The sequence below is a fragment of the Chionomys nivalis genome, chromosome 19, assembly GCF_950005125.1.
Source record: "Chionomys nivalis chromosome 19, mChiNiv1.1, whole genome shotgun sequence".
Taxonomy (NCBI): domain Eukaryota; kingdom Metazoa; phylum Chordata; class Mammalia; order Rodentia; family Cricetidae; genus Chionomys; species Chionomys nivalis.
This window is the reverse complement of record NC_080104.1, coordinates 54,980,525-55,001,504: the sequence shown is the minus strand read 5'-3', so window position 1 is coordinate 55,001,504 and position 20,980 is coordinate 54,980,525. Positions and strand designations below refer to the sequence as shown.

Below are 20,980 nucleotides of genomic sequence, written 5' to 3'. Positions count from 1 at the left end.
AGTCCTTGTGATTTGAAGCTCAGAGTAGAGTTCATTCCTAGCTCCCATTACCGAGTGAAACAACCTTTAACTTGGCAGAATGGGCTTTGTTGAGGCCTGCAGACCGGGGCTAGCAAGACATGGGCAGCTCACTGTCTCACTGTGGGGGTTGCAGACTGGGAAGGTAGTGGAGCTGAGCGGACCTGTGGCCAGCAGCCAGGCAGACACACAGCCTCTGTTTCATAGTCCTGTCTGCCTGAAGCATGATGGGCCAAGTCTCCAGAGTTCCAGAGGGGTGTGTGTTCTGCAACTTACACGCTCACAGAGGCACACACTCCAAAGTATGTCCCCTGGGCTCTGGTCTTGTGTGGGCAGCTTCTTCCCCACAAAGGGAAAGGTGGATTCCTGGGTTCTTTGATGGCTGCTGATCTCTGTGTGCTTCTGAGGCCTCTGTGTGGAGCCAGCCCACAATTCCCGGGCCTCACGTGGGATGAAGCCTCCGTTCAGTTTTTTGGAGTACAGCATGTTTGCCGAATGGCATTAGCAGACCCGTCTGCAGCTGGAAGATGCTCCACGCTGGCCTGTAACGATGATTTCCAGATGGAAACCCTAGGCTCCTCAGGATGAGGCCTGAGCCTAGCTAGGGCAGTCCACAAAGTGCTTGTTCAGAGATTAGTTTAAAAAGTGACAGGCTTGAAACCTTTATGGCTACTTGGCGTAGCCGAGACAGTTTTATTGTATTTTACAGGATTATTTGTCAATTACAGACAAGGGGCAGGACCAGCCCTTCCCATGATCAGAGAAGCCGGGGCCCAGAGTCCTCATATGAATAGGAAGTCCAAGAAACACTCAAATCTCATTTAGGATATCCCAGGGCCTCACACAGAGACGTTCTTGCAGATGAGGCCTCAGAAAACAACTGGGAGTCACTGGGACAGGGGACGGTGGGAGTGGCGCAGGGTGGTGATAGGCACAGAAACTCTGGATCCCAGAGATCGGTCAAGGCTGCAGAGGAGGCTCACATAGCCTCACACAGGTAAGACTGGGCCTCCTGAGGCTGCTCTAATAAGCAACCTTGAGTCCTTGGCTTAAGTGTTTATCAGTGCCCAGCTGGAAGCAGGAAATGTGTGTGACTGGCTACAGTCAGGAAGTGTGACAGGCAGGTTCCTGCTGGGAAGCCGGTCTGCCTTTTCTGTCACTTAGAAGCCACTCACCCCCTGTGATTCTTCTGCCTTGAGGCTAGCTAGCATGGCCTTGGTGGGGAGTCCTTCAAACTGGACCTCTTCCCCCCCTAAGGGAACTCTGTGGGTTAGGCTGCCTCATCTCCCTGGCTTCCAGAGTGAAGACGCTGGCAGTGTCCCTTATGTCCCCTTGCAGATGAATTGCTGCCAGGAAGCACAGCAATCATGGCCCCGAAGGATTAGGACAGGCCCCATGGGCATAGTTCTGCTGAGCTCACAGAGGAAAAGATAGAGTGGATCATTTCAGACCAAGCAGGGCTGAGCCTGGCTCAGTCAGAGAGCGCTTACCCCGTTTAGGTGGGCAGGAGGCCTGGGTTCCTCCCCAGCACTGGTGGAGGGGGCAAGTTCACTCCCAGTGTGGAGCAGAGGGCAAGGGAGCTGCTCTGTGCTTTGTTGTCAGGATTCTAGGGTCTCCATGCCTTCACCCCAGGGTCCCACCCACTCTTGGAGTTTGCCCTGTGCACAAAGGGAAATGCCATCTGCTGGGAGACGGCACAACACCGTACTGTAGCTCTGTGATGCTGGACCAGGCTGGTGATGCAGGTGGCATGGAGACGGCACAACACCATACTTGTAGCTCCGTGATGCTCGACCAAGCTGTGATGCAGGTGGGATGGAGGCTCAGAGCTGCTGGGAGGACTGGAACTGCCTACATGCCTTCATCTGAGGGTGGCCCAACATGTTCTGGGTAAAGGCAGGGCACCGTAAGGGTCAGGCTCCATCTCTGCCTATGGGCTCCTCCTATGTGTGCCTGTGCAGTGGGCCTGTGTCTGGTGTGTAGGTGTGCATGCGTGTTTCTGGCACGTATATACATGCCTGTGTGTAGTTTGTGGGATGTGTCGCTGTGTTCTGTGCATGTATCTGTTGTCTGTGTGGGCGTGTGTTGCTCCCTCTGACACATAGGGGTGTGTGTGTGTGTGTGTGTGTGAGCAGAGGAGGTGTGCACAGAGGTGCTATGTGTGTGTTGTGGGCTGAGAAGTTATTCCCTCACTTTCTGAATTACTATATGAGGCTTCTTTTCTGACACGGTATCCTGCCAAGAGCCAAAGCGAACACCTTAGTTGAAAAGCTTGCAAGCGGCTGAGAAATGCTGGGTCTGCAGCTCCCTCTAGTGGCTGGCGTGCACATAGGTGGAGAACCTGTCCCGACAGTCTTGCCTGTGGGACTGCGCCTCCTGGGGTTTGCAGATCCACAGTGTTTTCCTGGGGTCCCTGCCACAGTGGAGGCTGTCACACTTCAGGATGCCCAAGCCCGACTTTGAAGGTTTCTCAGAAGAGACTCATGTGGGCAGCCCAGTGCTCACTAGGTCCTGCTCATTGAATCATGGCGTGCCTGCGGTTCAGCAACCTCAGTGGTGTGGGTGGAACTTGGAGAAAGCCCCTGGGAAATGTTTGGGTGAGGTCCTGGGCCACCCACCCACTTCTCCCATGTTGTCAGTGACCCAGAGCTGGTGGGAAGCAGATTTGGAGTGCCAAGGCTGCGCTGGCTGACGCCCAGGTGTCTCCCACCTGGCTTCCAGGCTGCAGGAGATGGAGAATGGGGGTGTATGGCCCGGCCCTGCTGGGTTGCTTGGTTTCTGGCATCCCTGAACCTTCCTAATTGCATTCCATGGATTTGAGGTGGAATTATTTGTGTTCCTTGACCATATGCCACCCGGCGAGGTGCCTAGTGACCAGACAGGAAATCAGCTGCCAGCATTGACTTAGCAGGCCCTAGGTGGGTTTCCGAGCTACCACTGTGAGGAAGTGGGCTGTCCAGGCTGGGGTCCAGAGATAACCGTCCTCCAGTAACCAGGGACCTTTGTCCCTACCCTCCTGCCGAGGCTTCAGGACAAACCCAGCTGCGCTTGAGAATCACCTAGACGTTTTCAAAGAGTCGGATGGCCATCCAGGAAAACAGAACTGACCGTTGGCCATGGGCCCGGGAACAGCGTGGCCCCCTCCCTCAGGAGACGCTTTCTTCCAACCATGCTAAAACAGCAATGGGTCTCGAGGACACAGACTGCCAAGGGCCTCCTGCCCTCGTTCTGGCCCGGGAATTCCCACAACTTCCTGTTGCTGGATGAGGGCAGAATTCTCCACAGCTTCCGGATCTTTGTTGTCGGTCACTGTCTGGCAGAGTTAGTGCCATCAGATGCCCTTCATCTCTCTGTGCCTTTGGCACGTCTCTCCACCTGATCCCTTAGTAGGTCGACATTCCCGGCCTCTGTTATGTGAGCCGTGTGGGAGGACGAGCAGAACTTTTGTGCCCACATGAGCAACCCATGTGAGCATCTCTGGAGAGCGCAGGGGACTCTCCTGGGGGAGACGCTGTGGGCCCTCAGGGTCCAAGTAGCTCTCAGGTCTGTGTGTGGAGAGGCCTCAGACTACCTGGGGCCAGTTGAGGGGGATTATGGAAGATGGAAGATATCGTGGTTTTGCCTAGAGATAGAATCCCAGGGTAGCATTTGAGGGGACCAGGTCCTGGGGCCATATTGACGTGTGGTTAAAATGTCAGCACTGAGAACGACTTGTCAGGGGAAAGAAGGCAAGAGAATAGAAAAAGGATAGATAGCTAGAAAAACCCCAGCCCTGCAGTTAGCTCTGGCATGGACTGGCTAGCAGGTGCCTCTGCATGGAGGATTGGCAGTGTGCAGGCACATTCAGGTGGTGACAGCCTAGCCTCGGATATTCCCTTCCCACTCTTCCAAGTCCCATTCTTGCCTCTGCCTCTTCCATTTCCCCACGACTGAAAGAAGAAAGGGAAAGCCCTCTGCGGTCCCTGCTGTGGGGTCCCTGGGTATTTTTCTGTTCTCACCATATATCTGCCCATGCTACTGTCGTTAAGTTTTCAAACAGAACATTCTGAGGAATAAGATGTGCAGAAGCCTTTGTTTATGGCTCTGGGATACGGGGCCTCTGACAGGTGAGGTACCAGGGCTGGGCTCCTCGTTGCTTAGTGAGCAGCCTGGGACGGTGGCCAAGGCCCAAGGAAATCAAAGGGCTGCCCCGTGTGGAGCGGAAAGAAGGCTTGTGGACAGCGAGGCCCACCCGGACACCTGGCCGCTCCTTGGCCAGGACCCCTGGTAAAATGAGATTACAGTCATATGATGTGAATTAGCAATGACCACATGCCAGCCTGGGCTGCTTCCAGCAGGGGCCACTGTGACCCTGCGAGTTCAGCCTTTTCTTCCTGCTCCCACTGTGCCTCTGGGGCCTCAGAGCAAATTCCACATCCTAAACAGCTGCAAACAGGACTGCAGGCCTCATCCTGGCTGCCCCAGAGTCCCTGGGATGTGGCCATGTCAATGTAACCCTCTGCCTCTGTTCTCACGTGATGTCCTCTTAGGTCTGCATCCCCCTCGTCCTGCTTTGGATCCCCTACAGAATGGAGGGGAGAGTGTGGATGCAGAGGGACAGGTGAGACAGGGCTGGGGCGGGGTCTGTCCAAGAGAGGCCAGGCCTTGTAGGGTGCTCCCCAAAGCTGTCCCCGGGAACACCTAGCATCGTCCCCAGAGGGCTGTGACCAGCTGCCCAAACAGTGCGACTTTGTGTGGACTTTGTGTGGACAGGCTTTGTTTCTGGCTCTCTGGAGGGGCAGCCTGTGCCTGGATACTCCTGTGCATGACCGGCCACTGCCCCCCTGGCCACTGCATGCGATGGATGTGAATAAAACCAGAGTCTTCTCTGGTGTCTGGCTCTCTTTTTCTCCCTGAATCTAAAGTCTGCTTGTGGGCTTTGAACTCGTGATTGTAAAGAAGCCACGAGGCTGTGTAGTTCCCGACTGCATCAGCTGCATTGCCATGCCCCCTTTGGCCTCCGGTCCATCCTCACTTGAGCTCTTAGCCAGTTCCTCCATGGTGATAGGGTTCCCGTGCTGTGCTGTGTGTTTCCCCAATAGATAGACTTGGATATATCCCAGGCACTGGGGTAGTCTTGGAAGAGAAAGGGGGCTAGATGGGTGTGGATATATGAGAGATTGTGGTTCCTTGTAAACAGAGACTGCACTTTAGTTTTCCGGCTGCCTGGACCCAAATAATCACATAGAAACTATAATAATTACAACACTGTTTGGCCAATGGCTCAGGCATATGTCTAGCTAGCTCTTATATCTTAAATTAACCCATTTCTATTAGTCTATGTATTGCCACGAGGCTCTGGCATTATCTCAGTTTTCTGCATGTCTCATTTCCTTGGCGGCTGGGCTTGGATCTTTCTCCTTTGACAATTACATGGTGTCTGCCTGACTCCGCCTTCTTTCTCCCTGCGTTCAGTTTAGTTTCTATCCTAGCTCTATTCTACCCTGCCATAGACCACAGCAGCTTCTTTACTAACCAATCATACAGAGGGGAAATCCCACATCAGCTCCTGTTGCTGCGCCCTCCCTGCTACCACTGTTCTGATTCACAGGGAATTCACTCTGCCCTGACCAGCTGCAGGCCAGGTGTCTGGGAAGCCTTGCTGATAATGGCCTTGACAAGCAGCCACAGACTCTGGGTCCCTACTCCCATTGTATGTGTACACAGGAGGAAGACACTTGTCTTGTGTCAAGTGATAGCTGTAACTCCAGGCCAGATCCAGTTCCTTCGGAAGCAATAGTGTCTATGCTTAGCATAATCTTGAGGTTCCCAGGCCCCAGAAAGTGATTTCTGGACAGCTGAGTGGCCCAGGCAGGCCTAGGCAGGCCCAGGCCATGGCTGTGGGGTCATAAAGGTATTAGATTTGTAAGAGAATGTGGATAATGCAGTGTGGGTCCTGACTCCAGGGTGTGCCTGACCCCATGGCCTTACTGAGGCCCCACTAACCCAATTATGGCAAGCCCTCGTCTCACCACCCTTGGGAATCTAGTAGCGTGAATATGCGCTCCATCCTTCCGTAAAAAGATCCAGTTAATAAACAACTGTTAAAGCCTTAAAAGCTAAATGGGGCATTCACCAAGGCTGTCTAGCCAGGGCATCCAGGAGGCCTCCGTGCTATTTACCATCTGCAGCCCACAACTACCGAGGACCCCCACCTGGGCAGGAGGCCTCAGGCTCCGGCCTCTGTTCTGGTCCGTGTGTTCTCCTAGGTACTCAGGTCCTGGAAGTGAGGACGGTGTTATGCCTATACTTGGTGCGTGTGAGTCATGCCCCACGAGAGCCGTTGCCCTCCCATGTGAAGGATGAGGTGATTGTGTCCAGTCAAATATTAATTTGCTGGGTCAAGAGTCTTGGCTTGGGGGAAAGCCCAGGCTCTCTGTGTGAGGTCACAGAGAGGGACGGTTGATTCCGGGCAGCAGGGGCAGTGCCCTTGGTATGTGCCTAACCTACGGTGCATCTCACAGGGGCCCTGGCATCACTTAACCCCAAGGCTCGAAGGAAGGAAATGTCGTCCCTGCCTAGGCTGTTGTGCTCCCTCCCCTCCCAAACTGTCCTGATGGTCACCCACAGCCACCTTTCTGCACTTGGCAGTGGGCCTCTCCGTAGCTGGCACTCCAAGGCTGTTGATACAGAGATCCTCCACTGTGTGGTACATCCAAAAACCCAGAACAGCCAGGGTGTAGTTGCTGAAGGCTAAAGGAAAATGTGTCCACGTGACAGGAGGGGTGGAAGGGCACAGAGTGCTACTGTCCTCTCTGTTGTCATGCTAGGGGCTCTACGTGACTGGTGGGTGGGGGATCTGACCCCGACAGCTACATCTAAAGCAAGCTCCTTTAGGATGAGGCGGGGTGGGACTACAGAGTCCCTTAGCAGCAGTCTGGTTCCTGAAAAGGCGACTGTTGCGTTAGGAAAGCCTGTTAACTGTATCACTAAGGGAACTTGTAATTTAAGGACATTATGAATAACTTCCTTAGAAAATGAGACCGAAGAGATGTGAAAGAAACATTTCGTGAAATCCTCGAGAAACGCCGGCCTCATTAAAGATCAAATACATGCAGATTAAGGATCTTGGGGTTTGGAAATGTGGGTGTTTTCTTGCTTTTTACAGCTTTGTTGATGTCATTCACAAGCCCGCAACCCACTCATTTAGAGATATAATTCATTGTTTCTGGTGCATTCCGAGGTAATACTATCAACTTTAGAACATTTCCTTAAACCATTTGGCTTTCAGCTCCTTCCCCAGCCCCTCCCGTCTCCTCCCCTCCGTCAGTTTTTGGCTTTCTGCCGGAGTATTGCCAATCCTGGGTATTCTGTGTGAATGACTCATGGCGTCTGGCTCCTTTCACTCAGCAAGGTGTCTCTGGGGGAGTCTAAACCATCTTTCATCCATAGCATAGCACATGCCAGTGCTTCGTTCCTTCATGTGGCTGGATAATATTCCATTGTTTAACGGACCACATTCACGCCCGTCTGTAGTGGATGAGTGGTTTGCTGTTTGTACTGGGCCATCTTCCCGGCTCTGCTATCTTTCTGTCTTTTGACTGGAAGCCTCAGTGGGAGAAAACTTGTGTTTTCTGTAGCTGAGGGTTTAGTGTCTTTGACTGTACTGGTAGTTTATCTCCGCTGAAAATGGTGTTTATTTGGATTCCTTGATCAATGGTAATAGAATTGCGTACTACTCTTGTGAGTTCTTTGTATATCCCAGCTACAAATCCTTATCAAGTACACAAATGCAAGGCTTTCTTCCATTCTTGATGCCACTTCATGGCCCTGCCTTTCTTTCCTTGTTGCTAAGCTGTCTGTGGTCATATCTAGGAATTTGCCAAATCCAAGGCCATGAAGGTTTATTCCCATCTCCTCTCCCAAGAGTTTTGTGTGTTTAGCTCTTACCTCTGAGTCTTCTTTGGTAAATGGTGTGAGACTGGGGTTGGCATCGTCCCTGACACATGCCTCCCTTACTGTACTATCTGTTCAAAGGTGACTCCTTCCCCACTGTCCAGTCTTGGTGCTCACGTCAAGAGGCAGCAAACCGTAGACGAGTGGGTTTGTTTCTCTTGGTTCTGCTGCTCCGATTTGTACACCTCCGCTTGTCCAACCCTATGGTGCCTTTGCAGTTAAGTGTTGAAACTCAGACATCTCAGTCCTCCAGCTTTGCTCTAACACAGGGCTGCGAACAGATGAAGTCAACTTACGTGATTAGTGAAATGAACGTGTTCCTACAACGATACTAACTTGTTAAACTGAGTCAGCAAGAAATGGACACTTGATCGACATATGTGAGTGTTAACTGTCAACTGGACAGAGTCTAGAATCACCTGAGAGAGAGGTCTCTGGGCGTGCCTGTCAGGGATTGCCTTGACTACATTAATTAATAGGGGAAGACCCATCTTCGGCTGGGACCATTCTCTTGCAGGGGATCCTAGACTGTATCTCTATCCCAGAGAGGGTGAGCTGAGCACTGGCAAGCATGTGCACTTCTGACTTGGCTATACTGTGCCCAGTTGCTTCTGACTCCTTCATGGTGCCTTAGCTTTCCACTGTGATGGATCCGAGAGCTGTGAGCTAAAGTCCGTCTCTCCTCCCTGCAGTTACTCTTGTCAGGGTCTTTAATCCCGGCAACAGGAAAAGGAAGTGAGACAACAAACCAAAAGCAGGAAGGGAGACTGAATAACTCGAAAACGTTCTGTCAAGAAAAACCAGCCACCTACCAGAGCTCTTCATGAACTCTCAAAAGACGTAAGAATAGGGACCTCCCCGCCTCACCACACTCCCAGAGAGACAGGGCTTCACCATGTAGCCCCAGCTGGCCCACCCCCAACTCATTTTTGAGATAAGACAAGATTATTCATGGTAGCAAAGTTAGGCAAAGACATTGTAAAGAGAGAGAGAGAAAGGGAGGGAGGGAAAGAGGGAGCAAGGAAGAAAGGAAGGAAGAAAGGAAAGAAAGAAAGAAAGAAAGAAAGAAAGAAAGAAAGAAAAAAAAAGAAAGAAAGAATAAACTACAGTCACAAACATACAAACATGAACACGGAGACAGAAAAATTTAACAAAATGATAGCAAATCAGGCTAGACACGGATGGTGCACACCTTTAATTTTATCATTTGGGAGGCAGAGGCAGGTGAGTCTCTGAGTTTCAAGGCAGCCTGCTTGCTTTACAGAGCAAGCTTCAGGCCAGTCAAGACTGCAAAGAGAAACCCTCGCTTAAAAAAAATAGCAAACCAAATCTAGCAACACATCAGAAAGATTATATACCCATGACCAAGTGGGATTTACCCCAACAAAGCAAGGTTGTCTTAACAACCTTATTGAAATTAATACAATTGCATTATATTGATAGAGTAACAATATCTCATGGATTTCTCAACAGATCCAGAAAATGCATTTGACAAAATCCATGCCCCGACCCCCCCAAAAGAATTTCATCAACTTATTAAATGACATTTATGGAAAACGGAGAGCTAGCCCAGCTAAGGCTGGACACTCCCTCTGAGGTCAGGAACAAGGCAGGGTTGTCCGCTCTCACCCCTCCCTCCTATTCACCATTCACCACGGTCCTGGAGGAGCAGCCAGGCCAATTAGGCAAGAAAAGGACATAAAAGACACCCACATTGGGAAGCAAGAAGTGAAACCATCTCTGTTTGTGGATTCTGGGCCTTGAATTATAAAAAGTCCCAAGGACTCCACCAGGAAGCAGTCAGAACTAATGAGTTCTGCAAGCTTGCGGGACACCAGAGCCATAGTCAAGAGCCAGCGCATGTGTACCCTGGCAACGGACAGCCCACAAGTCAAGAGAAAAAGCCTGCTTATAATAACTTCAAAAATTCATAAAATATCAAGGGATAAAGTTAACAAAAGAAGTGTAAAGTGTATTTCGAAACCATTGAACAACACAAACATTAAACAACAGCAATCAAGGGCGTTCTGAGAAGGCGTCAGTAGTGCAGCCCAGCTGCTTACAGATCCGCGCAACTCTCACCAGAATTCCAGCTGTGCAGAGCCTTGTGGGACCCAGAATAGCCAAATAATCTTGGTTCTTGAAGGCTGTGTTTGGGACAGGTGTGGATAGTTCTAGAGTCTGCAGTCATCAGGGAACACTCAAGTCGGTTTTGGGCAAGTGAACGTTAAATTTCAACTCTGAGAGGTTAGGTCCCTCGCGGGCCCCCACCCACTGCTCTCGAGTTTAGCTGTGAGGCAGTGTCTCACTCAGCTTCTCCTGGAACTTTGCCTGGTGGTTTTGAAGGCTCTGTAGGAACAATGTCTTGAGCCCTGGGGGGTGATGCATCTCTTCGAACCTCTGCTGAGTCATCTTGAGTCCCTGAGGTGAAGAGACGAAGGAGTGTCCCAAGAGGATCAAAATAAACCTGATTCCTTAATAAACAGTTGCTGCATTCTTTTGGATCCATGGGAAATTTAGCCACATTTCTTACAGGCTCCTTCTTCCCTGTGCACACATCAACACATATCCATGTACATGAATATATCTGTACACAGAAGTTTCACCCGTGCATAGCATATACTATACCGTTCTGCCAGGGTTTCTACTGCTGTGAAGAGACACACCTTGACCACGGCAACTCTTGTAGAGGAAAACCTTTCCTTGGAGCTGGCTTACAGTTTCAGAGGTTCAGTCTGTTATCATCATGGTGAGAAGCATGGTGGCGTGCAAGCAGACATGGTGCTAGAGAAGGAGCTGAGAGTCCTACATCTTGCAAACACTAGGAAGTGGTCTGTGACATTGGGAGTAGCTTGAGCATAGGAGACCTCAAAGCCCACCCCCACAGTGGCACTCTTCCTCACAAGGCCACACCTACTCTAACAAGGCCACACCTCCTAATAGTGCCACTCCCTTTGGGGGGGTCATTTTCTTTCCAACCACAACACATACGTATATATTCATGAACATAACATACATGTACACATGCAATCCACATACACAGAACCACACATGTCTCTCTGTACATTTCTGTTTAAATGGAACCCAGGCACAAAGAGCCATATGTGTCTCTCTGCACACTGTCATTTACTTGTAGTTCATGCACAGAGAGCCACATGTGTCTCTGGATACTGCCACTTACATACAATCCAATGTATGCATATCCATGTCTGTGTCTCCGCACAGCCGTGGGAGTCCACATATGGGCTCACATCCTTGTATGTCCACTTGCAGGCCTTTTCCTGTGATAAGCTGCACCCTTAGCACTCTTGCTTGTGTCCTCGGAACATTCTCTTTCCTGAGAAGCTTGTGACACCTGTCTGCCATGCAACAAAGGGGACATATTCAAATGTTCCCATTACCCCATCATCCCAATATGTGCTATAGATGCTTTAAATATGTTCCTTTTAAAATATTATTTAAAAAATTGTGTGTGTGTGTGCAGTGCCTGTGGAGGCCAGAAGAGGGCGTCAGACTCACTGGAATGGGAGTTACAGGCAGTCCTGCCTGACGAGGGTACTGTGAACTGAACTTGGGTCCTCTGGAAGAGCATTATGTGCTCTGAACCACCAATTCATCTGTTTTTGGCCTCCTTAGAATGGCTGCATGGTGGCATGTGTTGGTGACAATGACTGGGAGCCTCCTCCTTACCCTGACTTGGTAGACACAGGCATCTTTGGATACCCATGTATCTGAGGGAGTGTGACGCTCTCAACACATCCAGCTGATTCCTTCTGCTTGATTTTACTCAGGCTTCTGCTGAGATCCCTGGACAGATGGCCGCGTGTCTTTGCATGGTTGATCAGGGGAAGGACTACCTAAAGGGCTGAACAGCCCTGGAAGCCTGGTCGTGTTGTGTGTTCCCTTCCACCCCTCACCAACCCCTTTTGCTTCTGTCCATCATCCTAATTACCCTGGCTGCCTGCCTCGAGGAGGCTCAGTAGAGACCCCATTGGACACAGCTTTCCTGTGTGTTCCTAGACACCCTCAGCCTGTGGGTGGGACTGGGCACTGCTTGGCCTTTAATCAGGAGCCAAAAGTGTATCACTGGTATGTCACTAGTGAAGAATCTGGATTGAGGACTGGGAGATTCTCCTTCCCACCTGCAGCCTCCTGTGCTCTACCAGGGCCTGGGTGATGATGATGGGGGTGGGGTGGGGGTTGACTTGACCTCTTGCCTGGTGGGGGAAGGGTTACAGGACTGAGTGGAGACAGAAGGAGGGTTCTAGGCCGGTGGTTAAAAATTACATGGGATGTTGCAACGTGCCCTCTTTTGCCTTGGATGTTGGGTCGCGTGTTTGGTGTGGGGGTATATGTGTGTGTGTGGGTGCTGTGCAGGCTTCTCAGGTGACTGAGCTACCAGGGAGGGAAGAGCCTGGAGCCTTGTTGTGCAGCCCTGGTCACCTGGCCTCTCATTATCTAGCTGCCACCCCCACTACCTCTGCCGCTGCTGCCACTGCCTCTGCCTCTTCCTCCTCCTCTTCTTCTTCTCCTTCTTCTTTTTCTTCTCCTCCTCCTCCTCTTTCCTCTCCCCTCCTCCCTTCTTCCTTTTCCCTCTCCCTTTTTCTTCCCTCTTCTTTCCTGAGACAGGGTTTCTCTGTATAGTCTTGGCTGTCCCGGAACTTGGGCTATAGACCAGGCTGGCCTTGAACTCACAGAGATCCTCCAGCCTCTGCCACCTGAGTGCTGGGATTAAAGAAGTGCACCCACCACCACCGTCCAGCTAGCCACCTCTTCTTACTCTCTGGCAAAGTTCCAGGGGACTCTAACAGCCAGCCAGGGACCAGAAAAGGCACTGCCTGACTGGTGTGGAGCCCGGGCTGTCTGTGAGCCCTTTCCGAGTGGAGGAGCCTTGAAGGGGCATCGCCAGAGCATCCATGCATTATCCTTGTGTTGGAAAACTTTGCCGTGAGTGCAGTGCCTGGGAGAGAGTTTATGGCTGTGCTCAGATGGTGGGGTTGTTTCTGGCACAGAGGAGAGTGGAGAAGCAGTGTTTCAGTACTTTTTGGATGAATTGTCTCCTGATGGAATGACAGTGTTCCCTCAGAGGCGTGGGGACACTTGCCAGGTCTGACTGGGTCAGTGAGTGGGAGCAGGACACTGTTCAAGTGCTGACTGACCTTCTCAGGCCCCCTTGTGGCCTCTGTTTCTGAAGGAAGGAGTCCACAGAAGACCTGAATCTTACCAGAGTGGTCTAGTTCACACGGGCTGGTGGACATGGGGGAGAGCCACGAGGAATGCAGGCAGCGGGCTGTGGCGACTTCCTGACTCCGCCCTGAGAGGCCCTTGGAGATGTATGGACTCCAGAGATTACCATGGGCTAAGTCTTCAGGGTGGCTTCGGCACAAGATATGACCCACCTGGCAGTGATGGACGGGCTTCTGACCCTTGAACTCCCAGCTGTCTCCCAGAGCCACCCTGAGGCTCACAGCCTCTTCTGTCTGCTAAGAGCCAGTTCCTGCTCAAATGTGGGTGTCTTGGAGTTTTTAATGAAAATAAAAGACCGCATTATTCAGGAATCCAAACCAGACCAGACGGGCCAACAAGACAGAACAAACCCTTGCTTGGGGCAGGGGTGCGTCTTGCTGCTGCAGTGAGAGGGTGGAACCTTCTGGAAGGGACTGAGTGCTGGGAGGAATGATACACACAGAGCTAATGACTCCTTTCAGATGGGTGCTTGTCCCCCTTGTCCCCATGGTGATGGGAGGAGGGTGTGGCCCCCAAGGCAAAGTGACCCTGGCCTACTGAAGATTTGGTGTTTGCTGGGAGTGTAGAGGGTTGTGTTTAGCTGAGCTATAGGAATGCCCCATGCCACACAGGAGGACCAGGGGGGTTTGCAAGTAGGAAGTCAGCTGAATAGCAGGGACAGTCTGGGTTCCTGGCGTTGGCGGGGGAATTTGCCGGATTGAAACACAGCTGAAATGATGCCTTTAGGTTCCCGATTTGGTAGCTCTCGAGTTCCTAAAAACCTTTGTGTTCCTGTCATTCCAGAGCTGGGACTGATAGTGCAGGGGGAGTGGCTTCTTGCATGGCAAGAACTTGCTGTGGCACACCCAAGGACCTTGGCAGGCAAGGGTGAGGGACGGCTCCTATCTTGGTACCTTGTTTCTAAAACTGAGATAAACTCATTTGTTCTCCCAAGTGCTTCTAGGTTCGCTAGAGGTGACTGTTCCCCAGAGTTTTCCCATTGTTTCCTTTGACCAACTCTTGAGCCCTGTTGGCAGGAGGAGTCACATGTGACTATAGTCGCCAAGGGCCAAGAGAGGACTAGCATTGACTGTCCGCTGTTGTAGGGAAGCTTGCACCAGTCCTGGAGGCCACATAGGCCCCTGACTCAGGAAGTCCTCTGCGCTATGCTGGCTGCTCGGTTGCCTCATAAGTGAGCTGGGCAGAACACAGCTCTCTAGAGGTCAGCACAAGTGTGGTCTCGTGGAATGGCTTGTTTCCAGGTTCCACACTATGGTAGCTCTGCCAAGAGGAGCCTCAGCTATGGCTTCCGGGATGGTTAGACTTGACAGACTACCTGGGCTATGTCAAACAAGTCAGGCACGGGTGCCTAGGGATAGAAGTGACGTGTTTCCTCACAAGATGACGAGCAACAGCAGGAGAGCCAGCCCAAGGGCAGACTCAGGCGTGGTCCAAGAAGGCCTTAGGCTTTTCCTTAAGTCACGGGTTGCCAGTGGACGTGGACTTCTAGGAAAGTTGTTCTCACCACTTCCAGAAAGAAAAAAGGGAGCTGCAGGCCGAGGGTTGGGAATCTGGAGTGTGCGGGAGGCCTGCTTCTGAGGCTTTGCTTTCCTGGGGGACACTGGACACTGTGTTGATCCCCAGGTTTCTGACCAATTCTTCCTGTTCTCTAGGAGCTGGAGTGGGGGCTGATGGGAGGTACTCTCAGTGGCTGCCTGGGGGGGGCGGGGCAGTGTGACTGAGCTTGTGATGAGTTAGTTCCTCAAGAACTCAGATGTTTGCTCCAGGGCCACAGTCCCCCCTCCCCAGCCCCCATGTTCAGCCCTCAACCTGTACCTGCCAAGGAATGAACCTGAGTCAGATGGGCAGGGACTCCAGCCTGGGCCTCTCTTCTCCTCGACAGGTTCTTAACCTTAGACAGTGCCCCCTCTACCTTTCCTTGGGTGTAGGGATCTCTTTCTCTTTAGCTTGGGTTCTCTCCCTGGCCTTGTGGCTGCTATCATCTGGGCCAGGCAGCCTCCATGCCTCTCACAGATCCTGCATCCTACATGACACTATGTGGTCCCTCTCCAAAGGGCCTGAGGTCTCCCTCGACCAGGCAGTGGCAGGGAAGTAGGTTGGTGCTGCTCCCAGCTCCTCAGTTTCTGTCCTCTCTCCCAAAAGGGTGATAGCATTTGAAACCCTGACCTAGTCTCCTGTGGGCACACAGAGTGATACCAGATGGGACCCTTTACAAAGGACTGGGTGGAGCTGGGTGGGACAGAGATGACAGCCTCTGGTAGGCTCAGACTTTGGCTCTCCCTGAGTACACATGTGTTTTGTTTTTTTTTTAATATTTATTTATTTATTATGTATACAATAGTCTTTCTGTATGTATGCCTGAAGGCCAGAAGAGGGCGCCAGACCTCTTTCCAGATGGTTGTGAGCCACCATGTGGTTGCTGGGAATTGAACTCAGGACCTTTGGAAGAGCAGGCAATGCTCTTAACCACTGAGCCATCTCTCCAGCCCCTACACATGTGTTTTTATGAGCATGTGTGTATGTGTGACTGTGTGAGCATGAGCATGTGTGTTTGAGTGTATTGAATAGGCATGTACGTGTGTGTGTGTATGTGTGTGTAAGTACACCTGTGTGAGAATGTGTGTTCGTGAGTGTGCACACGTGCATATGTATGGATTGCATAAGACTCCTGATGGAAGCCAAAGCTTGGGGCCTGAGCTATGGATCCATCCATGGTTTTCGTGAGGGAATTGCTGCATATTTTATGTTTCTGAAATGAGCAGCAAGGTCAGGGAATGCTAAGCACGAATGAGTGCTGGGCACAGTGGCCACTCAGGGCCAGAGGGCCTCTGCCCTCCTACACACGCCCTTTGAAATAGGAGCTGCTGCCATTGCATGGCCTCCACCCCTGGCTCCTGGCTGTGCCCGGGAATTTCTTGCTGAGTCCCTGGGTGTACAGCCAGCCTGCCAGGCAAGAGGTTCGAGGAATAACCATTTGAGTGAGACAGGAGACGAGGACATGACATGAGTTAAGGGTCCTCTTCCCTCTTCCCTGTCGTGGGGCTGAGTCCCCTCTCCCCGCACCTGCAGGGGAAGGGTTCTGGACTCTGTCCTGGGATTTTCCAGTGACACTTGGAGGCATGAAATCACATTAGGGAATTTTCAAGCAGACTGTTCACTGGGCATGTCTACAACAGATGTGAGCGTTGTGGGGAATTAACTTGGAGACGTAGACTGCAGAGGCACAGATGTATGCACATGACTGCCCAACTTCTAGAGAGGGACTTGGTCTCCAGCTGTTTGCAGCTGAATTCTGATCCAAACAACACAGCCCTGCCCTTTAGACAGCCATTGATCGATGACTCCCCACATTTGATGTGAGGACAGTTGGGGACATGCCTTGTTTCATCACAGGGCACCATTGCCACTGCACTCAACCTTGGGGGAGGGTGGCAGTAACTGGAGACAGCGTAGAGACAGTAGGGCCAGGAAGGGGTGGCTGGCTGAGGCTAGAGAAGCCACCTAGTGTAGACCCTGTGGTAAAGCTATGGCATGTACGAGAGTGGGTGCGTGTGTTTTTGTTCATGTCCAGGCTGCCAGGTGCCATTTCTTCTCTCTTATAGTTCTGGGCTCTTGAGCCAGGCCCATGGCCTCTGTGTCTCTGTTTCTTCACTCCGCTGAATGGGCTCTTACAGGGCACTAGCATGTGTCCGGCTGGTGTGGGGATTCTGCTGGGACCATGCTTGTACTCCCTTCTCTAGGATCGCTAGCTTCCTGGAGTGTGGATGGGAAGACATATCTGTCCATCTAGATTCCTTCGTTACTGGGGAAACTGAGGAAGGAAGCCACAGAAATCTATCGAGTGACAGCTGGAAGCAGCGCTGGAGTGGGGTCCGGTCCCACTTTGAATTATTGCTGGGAATCCCAGGCCGAGGGCAGGGAAGGGATGAATGTAGGTGAAGCCAGTGCTGGGGAGAGAGTGGCTGAGCTCTGTCCCCTCTGGTGGGCTCTTCTGAATGGGACTGAGGGTGACCATCCTTGGCACCAGCTGCTTCTCCAGTGTTCATCTTAGGGTGATCCTTGCCACCTTCCTGCCTGCTGGCCGTTGGGCACCTGTTTTTTTTTTTTTTTAAATATTTATTTATTTATTATGTATACAATATTCTGTCTGTGTATATGTCTGAAAGCCAGAAGAGGGCACCAGACCCCATTACGGATGGTTGTGAGCCACCATGTGGTTGCTGGGAATTGAACTCAGGACCTTTGGAAGAGCAGGCAATGCTCTTAACCTCTGAGCTATCTCTCCAGCCCCCTGGGCACCTGTTTTTATGGTAATGTTTTGGCCACTCATTCTCAGGTATCTGCCTGGACCAAGTTCCTGCCCCTTCTCGTCTGTAGTAAACGTGTCCCTGTTGGTCCAGTTCCTTCCCATCTACTGAGGGGCCCCACTTCCCTGAGGGCTACCTCCTGCCTCCAAGCTCCTCCTGGTCCTGAGACTGCCCTCCACGCTCCCTTAGGGCACAGGCTCCAGGCACGATGCCCTCCATGGAGTCACTCTCTCAGCATCCTGCCAGGACACTAAGGGCCTGGAGGAAGCCTGAGCAGCTGTCCCTGCTGTCCCAGGATAGCTGGGATCCATACTGGCTTGGACTTGGTGCAGAGCTGGGAAGGAGAAATATTCTCGCATAAATGCAGACGTTTCCTGAGTTGGGGGTCCTAGGTGCTGCTCTGGTTGGAAGGGTTCAGGTAGATATGGGGTACCTACGACATCCTAGAGAGGCCAAGCCCATCCCATCAGACCTAACATCCACAGAAATGAAGCCAAGGAGACAGAATGCCCCACAAGCCCCCACATATCATGGTCCTGCTTCCAGGACCCTGCAGGGCACAGCTCTCTGCCTCGCTCCCATCACGACTGAAATGGGTGAAACATGTACCCCAGAGGCACCCAAGATGGGTAAATGCAGTAGAGTAAGGAACATGGGCGCCGTGAGTGGTCCTGATCCTACTTCTCATGGGACCAGAGCAAACTGCGGGATTGACAAGCCGCCTCCAGCTCCTGGTTTATTCTAGATAGAATGAGGTTTTATCTGAAGCCGCGTGAAGGAACGGATCAGGAACGGCACACAAAGCACGGAGCTGCGGACTGACCTGGAGAAGTGTGCGCCTGAGCTATGCTAGAGCAACCTCAGTGTCCTGACTCTGTCTCTCTCGGAACATAGCCTGAGGGGATGCCTGATAATGGTGGCGCCCCAAGGCACAAGAACTTGGTCCCTAGCTCTGTTTTAGCCCCTGGACTCCCCTGAGGCTGTGGGCAGGACTCTCTCCCCAGTCTCACTTTGAAGGACTTGGGGTGATTAGAATGTGCCCACAGGCCACTAAGCGATGCCATGCCCTCTACACAGAGCTGGACTCCATAAGACAGGAGGCAGAAGCCCACCATTGACAGCATATCCCTTGGATGAACCCCATACATTTTCCTTTACCTTCTTCTTGAGGCTTAACTGCTGCTCCAGCCAGTCAATTGGAAGCAACTCCCAAGAGAAGAGTTAGTTTTGAAACACTTGCAAGGACCTAGAGACACCAATAAAAACAGGGCAGGTCACGTGAGAGAATTTAAGAATAGAGAAAGAAGTAGTATACCCATCAAGGCCCCAGTGGGGACTCTTGGCGTCCAAGGAACAGGAATTGATGGCTAAATTGATGGATTTAGGGTTTGAGCAGGTTAACTGGGGGGCTGGGGGTGGGGAAGGGGTGAGGGAAGGAACAGACACCCACCCTGTCTCTGAAGCAACAGCTGTAACAGCAAGCTGAGCATTCTTCCAGCTCCATTTCATCACAGAATGGTGGCCAGCCGCCAGGACTTCCGGGTGTTCTCCAATGCAGGCAGTAGGAGCTGGGGCGCGGCCTCCGTGTCCCCAAGGACCCTGGCCAGGCCCCCCACACCCACACATACACTCTCAGCAGAAAACTCAGCAGCTCTAAGTGGTATAAACTGGAGTTCCACCGGGTGTCCCTTGACTGCCTTTCAGCTCTGTGGCTGCTCCTGGAGGTGCAGAAAGGAAGGAGTTAAATGGAATCTGAAGGTACCAGTTGGTGGGTCACCTTGATTCTCAGGCTGGGTTCCTTCCCTTCTGCCAGAGGGAAGTGGCAGAGGAGTGAGACTGGGAAGCCTGCGTGGGGGAGGGTGGGGACCTGGCAGGCCCCACCTCCAGGACCACAGGAGCCGCCCCAGCTCAGAGGCTTGCACTGCTCTGATGGCTCCCGACCCCAGCAGACGCCTCTGGCTGCTGCTGTTGCTGCTCTCCTGCTGCCCTGAGCCTGCCAGGCCTGACAAGAATCCCCTGAATCCCTTGAATTCCCTCAGGCCTCTGGTGTGGCTGTGGCCCACCAAGACCGACGATCCGGTCTCCAAGCCCCAGATCAGTTCACCTGTGCAGTCCACAGGGAGCCCCACCACGCACGTGGTCCCCCAGGATGGCCTTACAGATCAGCAGACGACTCCTGCCAACCCCAGGCTACCCCTGGAGGATCAGGAAGCTGGCCAGAATGGAACCCCTACAGCTCCTGCCCTCCCCATTCCCCCGACGGCCTCTGCCGCGAGCCCAGACATGAAGGAGGAGAATGTTGCCGGCGTTGGAGCCAAGATTCTGAATGTGGCCCAGGGCATCCGGAGCTTTGTTCAGCTGTGGGATGAGGACACGGCTACCGAGAACTCTGCTGGGACAGAAACCTCGGCTTCCACGATCCCTACGGTCCTCCTCACTCCTACTGAGTTCTCCAGTGCCCCCCAGGAGGGTGAGACCACTCTCTGGCAAAGTGGAGGCGTTCCAAGTTCTCCAGATGTTCAGACAACCGAGGCCGGCACCCTGGCTGTGCCTACCCAGCCACCTCCCTCCCTGAACAGCCTCCAGGCGCCACTGAGAAGACCCCCAGGGTCACCAGCACCCCCAGGTAGAGCTTTTCTCTCTCCTACACGAATTAGGGCTCCTCCCTGGGGGAGCCAGAAGCCCCCCAGGCAGCCCCGGCATCTGGAGGGGAACAGACTCTTGCCTGTGGCATCCAGGCCCAGCCAGCAGCACCGACACTCTGATGTCCACTCTGACATCCACGGGCACATACCTCTTCTGCTTCCCCTGGTGACGGGCCCCCTGGTGACGGGTCCCCGGGTGACGGCTTCTCTGAGTGTGCACGGTTTACTCTCTGTCCCTTCCTCTGACCCCTCAGCCCAGCTCTCTCCAGTAGCAGCTTTACCTGGGCTTCCTGGTGCTTGGGTTTCCCACGTGGCTACCTCTTCAGGTTCTGAGCTTTCCAATGACTCTGCAGTGCTGGGAACTGGCTCTCTGACCTCTACCAGCCGATGCCTGCCTCTGCCACCCACTTTGACCGTCTGCAGCCACTTAGGTATTGGACACTTCTGGCTGCCTAATCATCTAGACCACAAAAACAGTGAGGAGGTGGAGGCCACTGCACAGGCATGGGGGCACCTCCTCCAGACAAACTGCCATCCCTTCCTTGCCTGGTTCTTCTGTCTGCTGCTGGCTCCCTCGTGTGGCCCAGGCCCACCACCTGCCCTGCCACCTTGCCGTCAGTTCTGTGAGGTCCTGGAGGATGGATGCTGGAAGCAACTAGATGAGGGCAGGCTGCCTGTCAAATGTGCCTCGCTCCCTTCTCAGGAGGATGGGTACTGTGTGTTCATTGGGCCAGCTGCAGGTAACCAAGTGGCCCCTTTCCTTTTGGCTTTGTCAAGAGAGCTCAGCCAGGGCTGATTGAAAGCTTGACATAGGACCCCCGCCCCTGC

The 20,980-nt window shown here is 52.6% G+C and overlaps 1 protein-coding gene across 5 annotated transcripts in view; it reads left to right on the top strand.

Annotated features, from left to right (window-relative positions):
- The window catches only part of Col18a1 (collagen type XVIII alpha 1 chain), a 109,323-nt gene that overhangs the window by 31,729 nt on the left and 56,614 nt on the right, over positions 1–20,980 (top strand). For 2 of the 5 annotated variants that reach the window (XM_057751042.1, XM_057751040.1), the window contains exon 1: positions 19,165–20,133. The exons of 1 other annotated variant lie outside the window; for it this stretch is intronic. In XM_057751042.1, coding sequence (XP_057607025.1) covers positions 19,437–20,133 — 697 coding nt within the window. In that variant the 5' untranslated portion in view covers positions 19,165–19,436. Of the gene's footprint in view, positions 1–19,164; positions 20,893–20,980 lie in introns of those variants that run through there. 2 more of the 5 variants (XM_057751039.1, XM_057751038.1) reach the window with 1 other exon arrangement.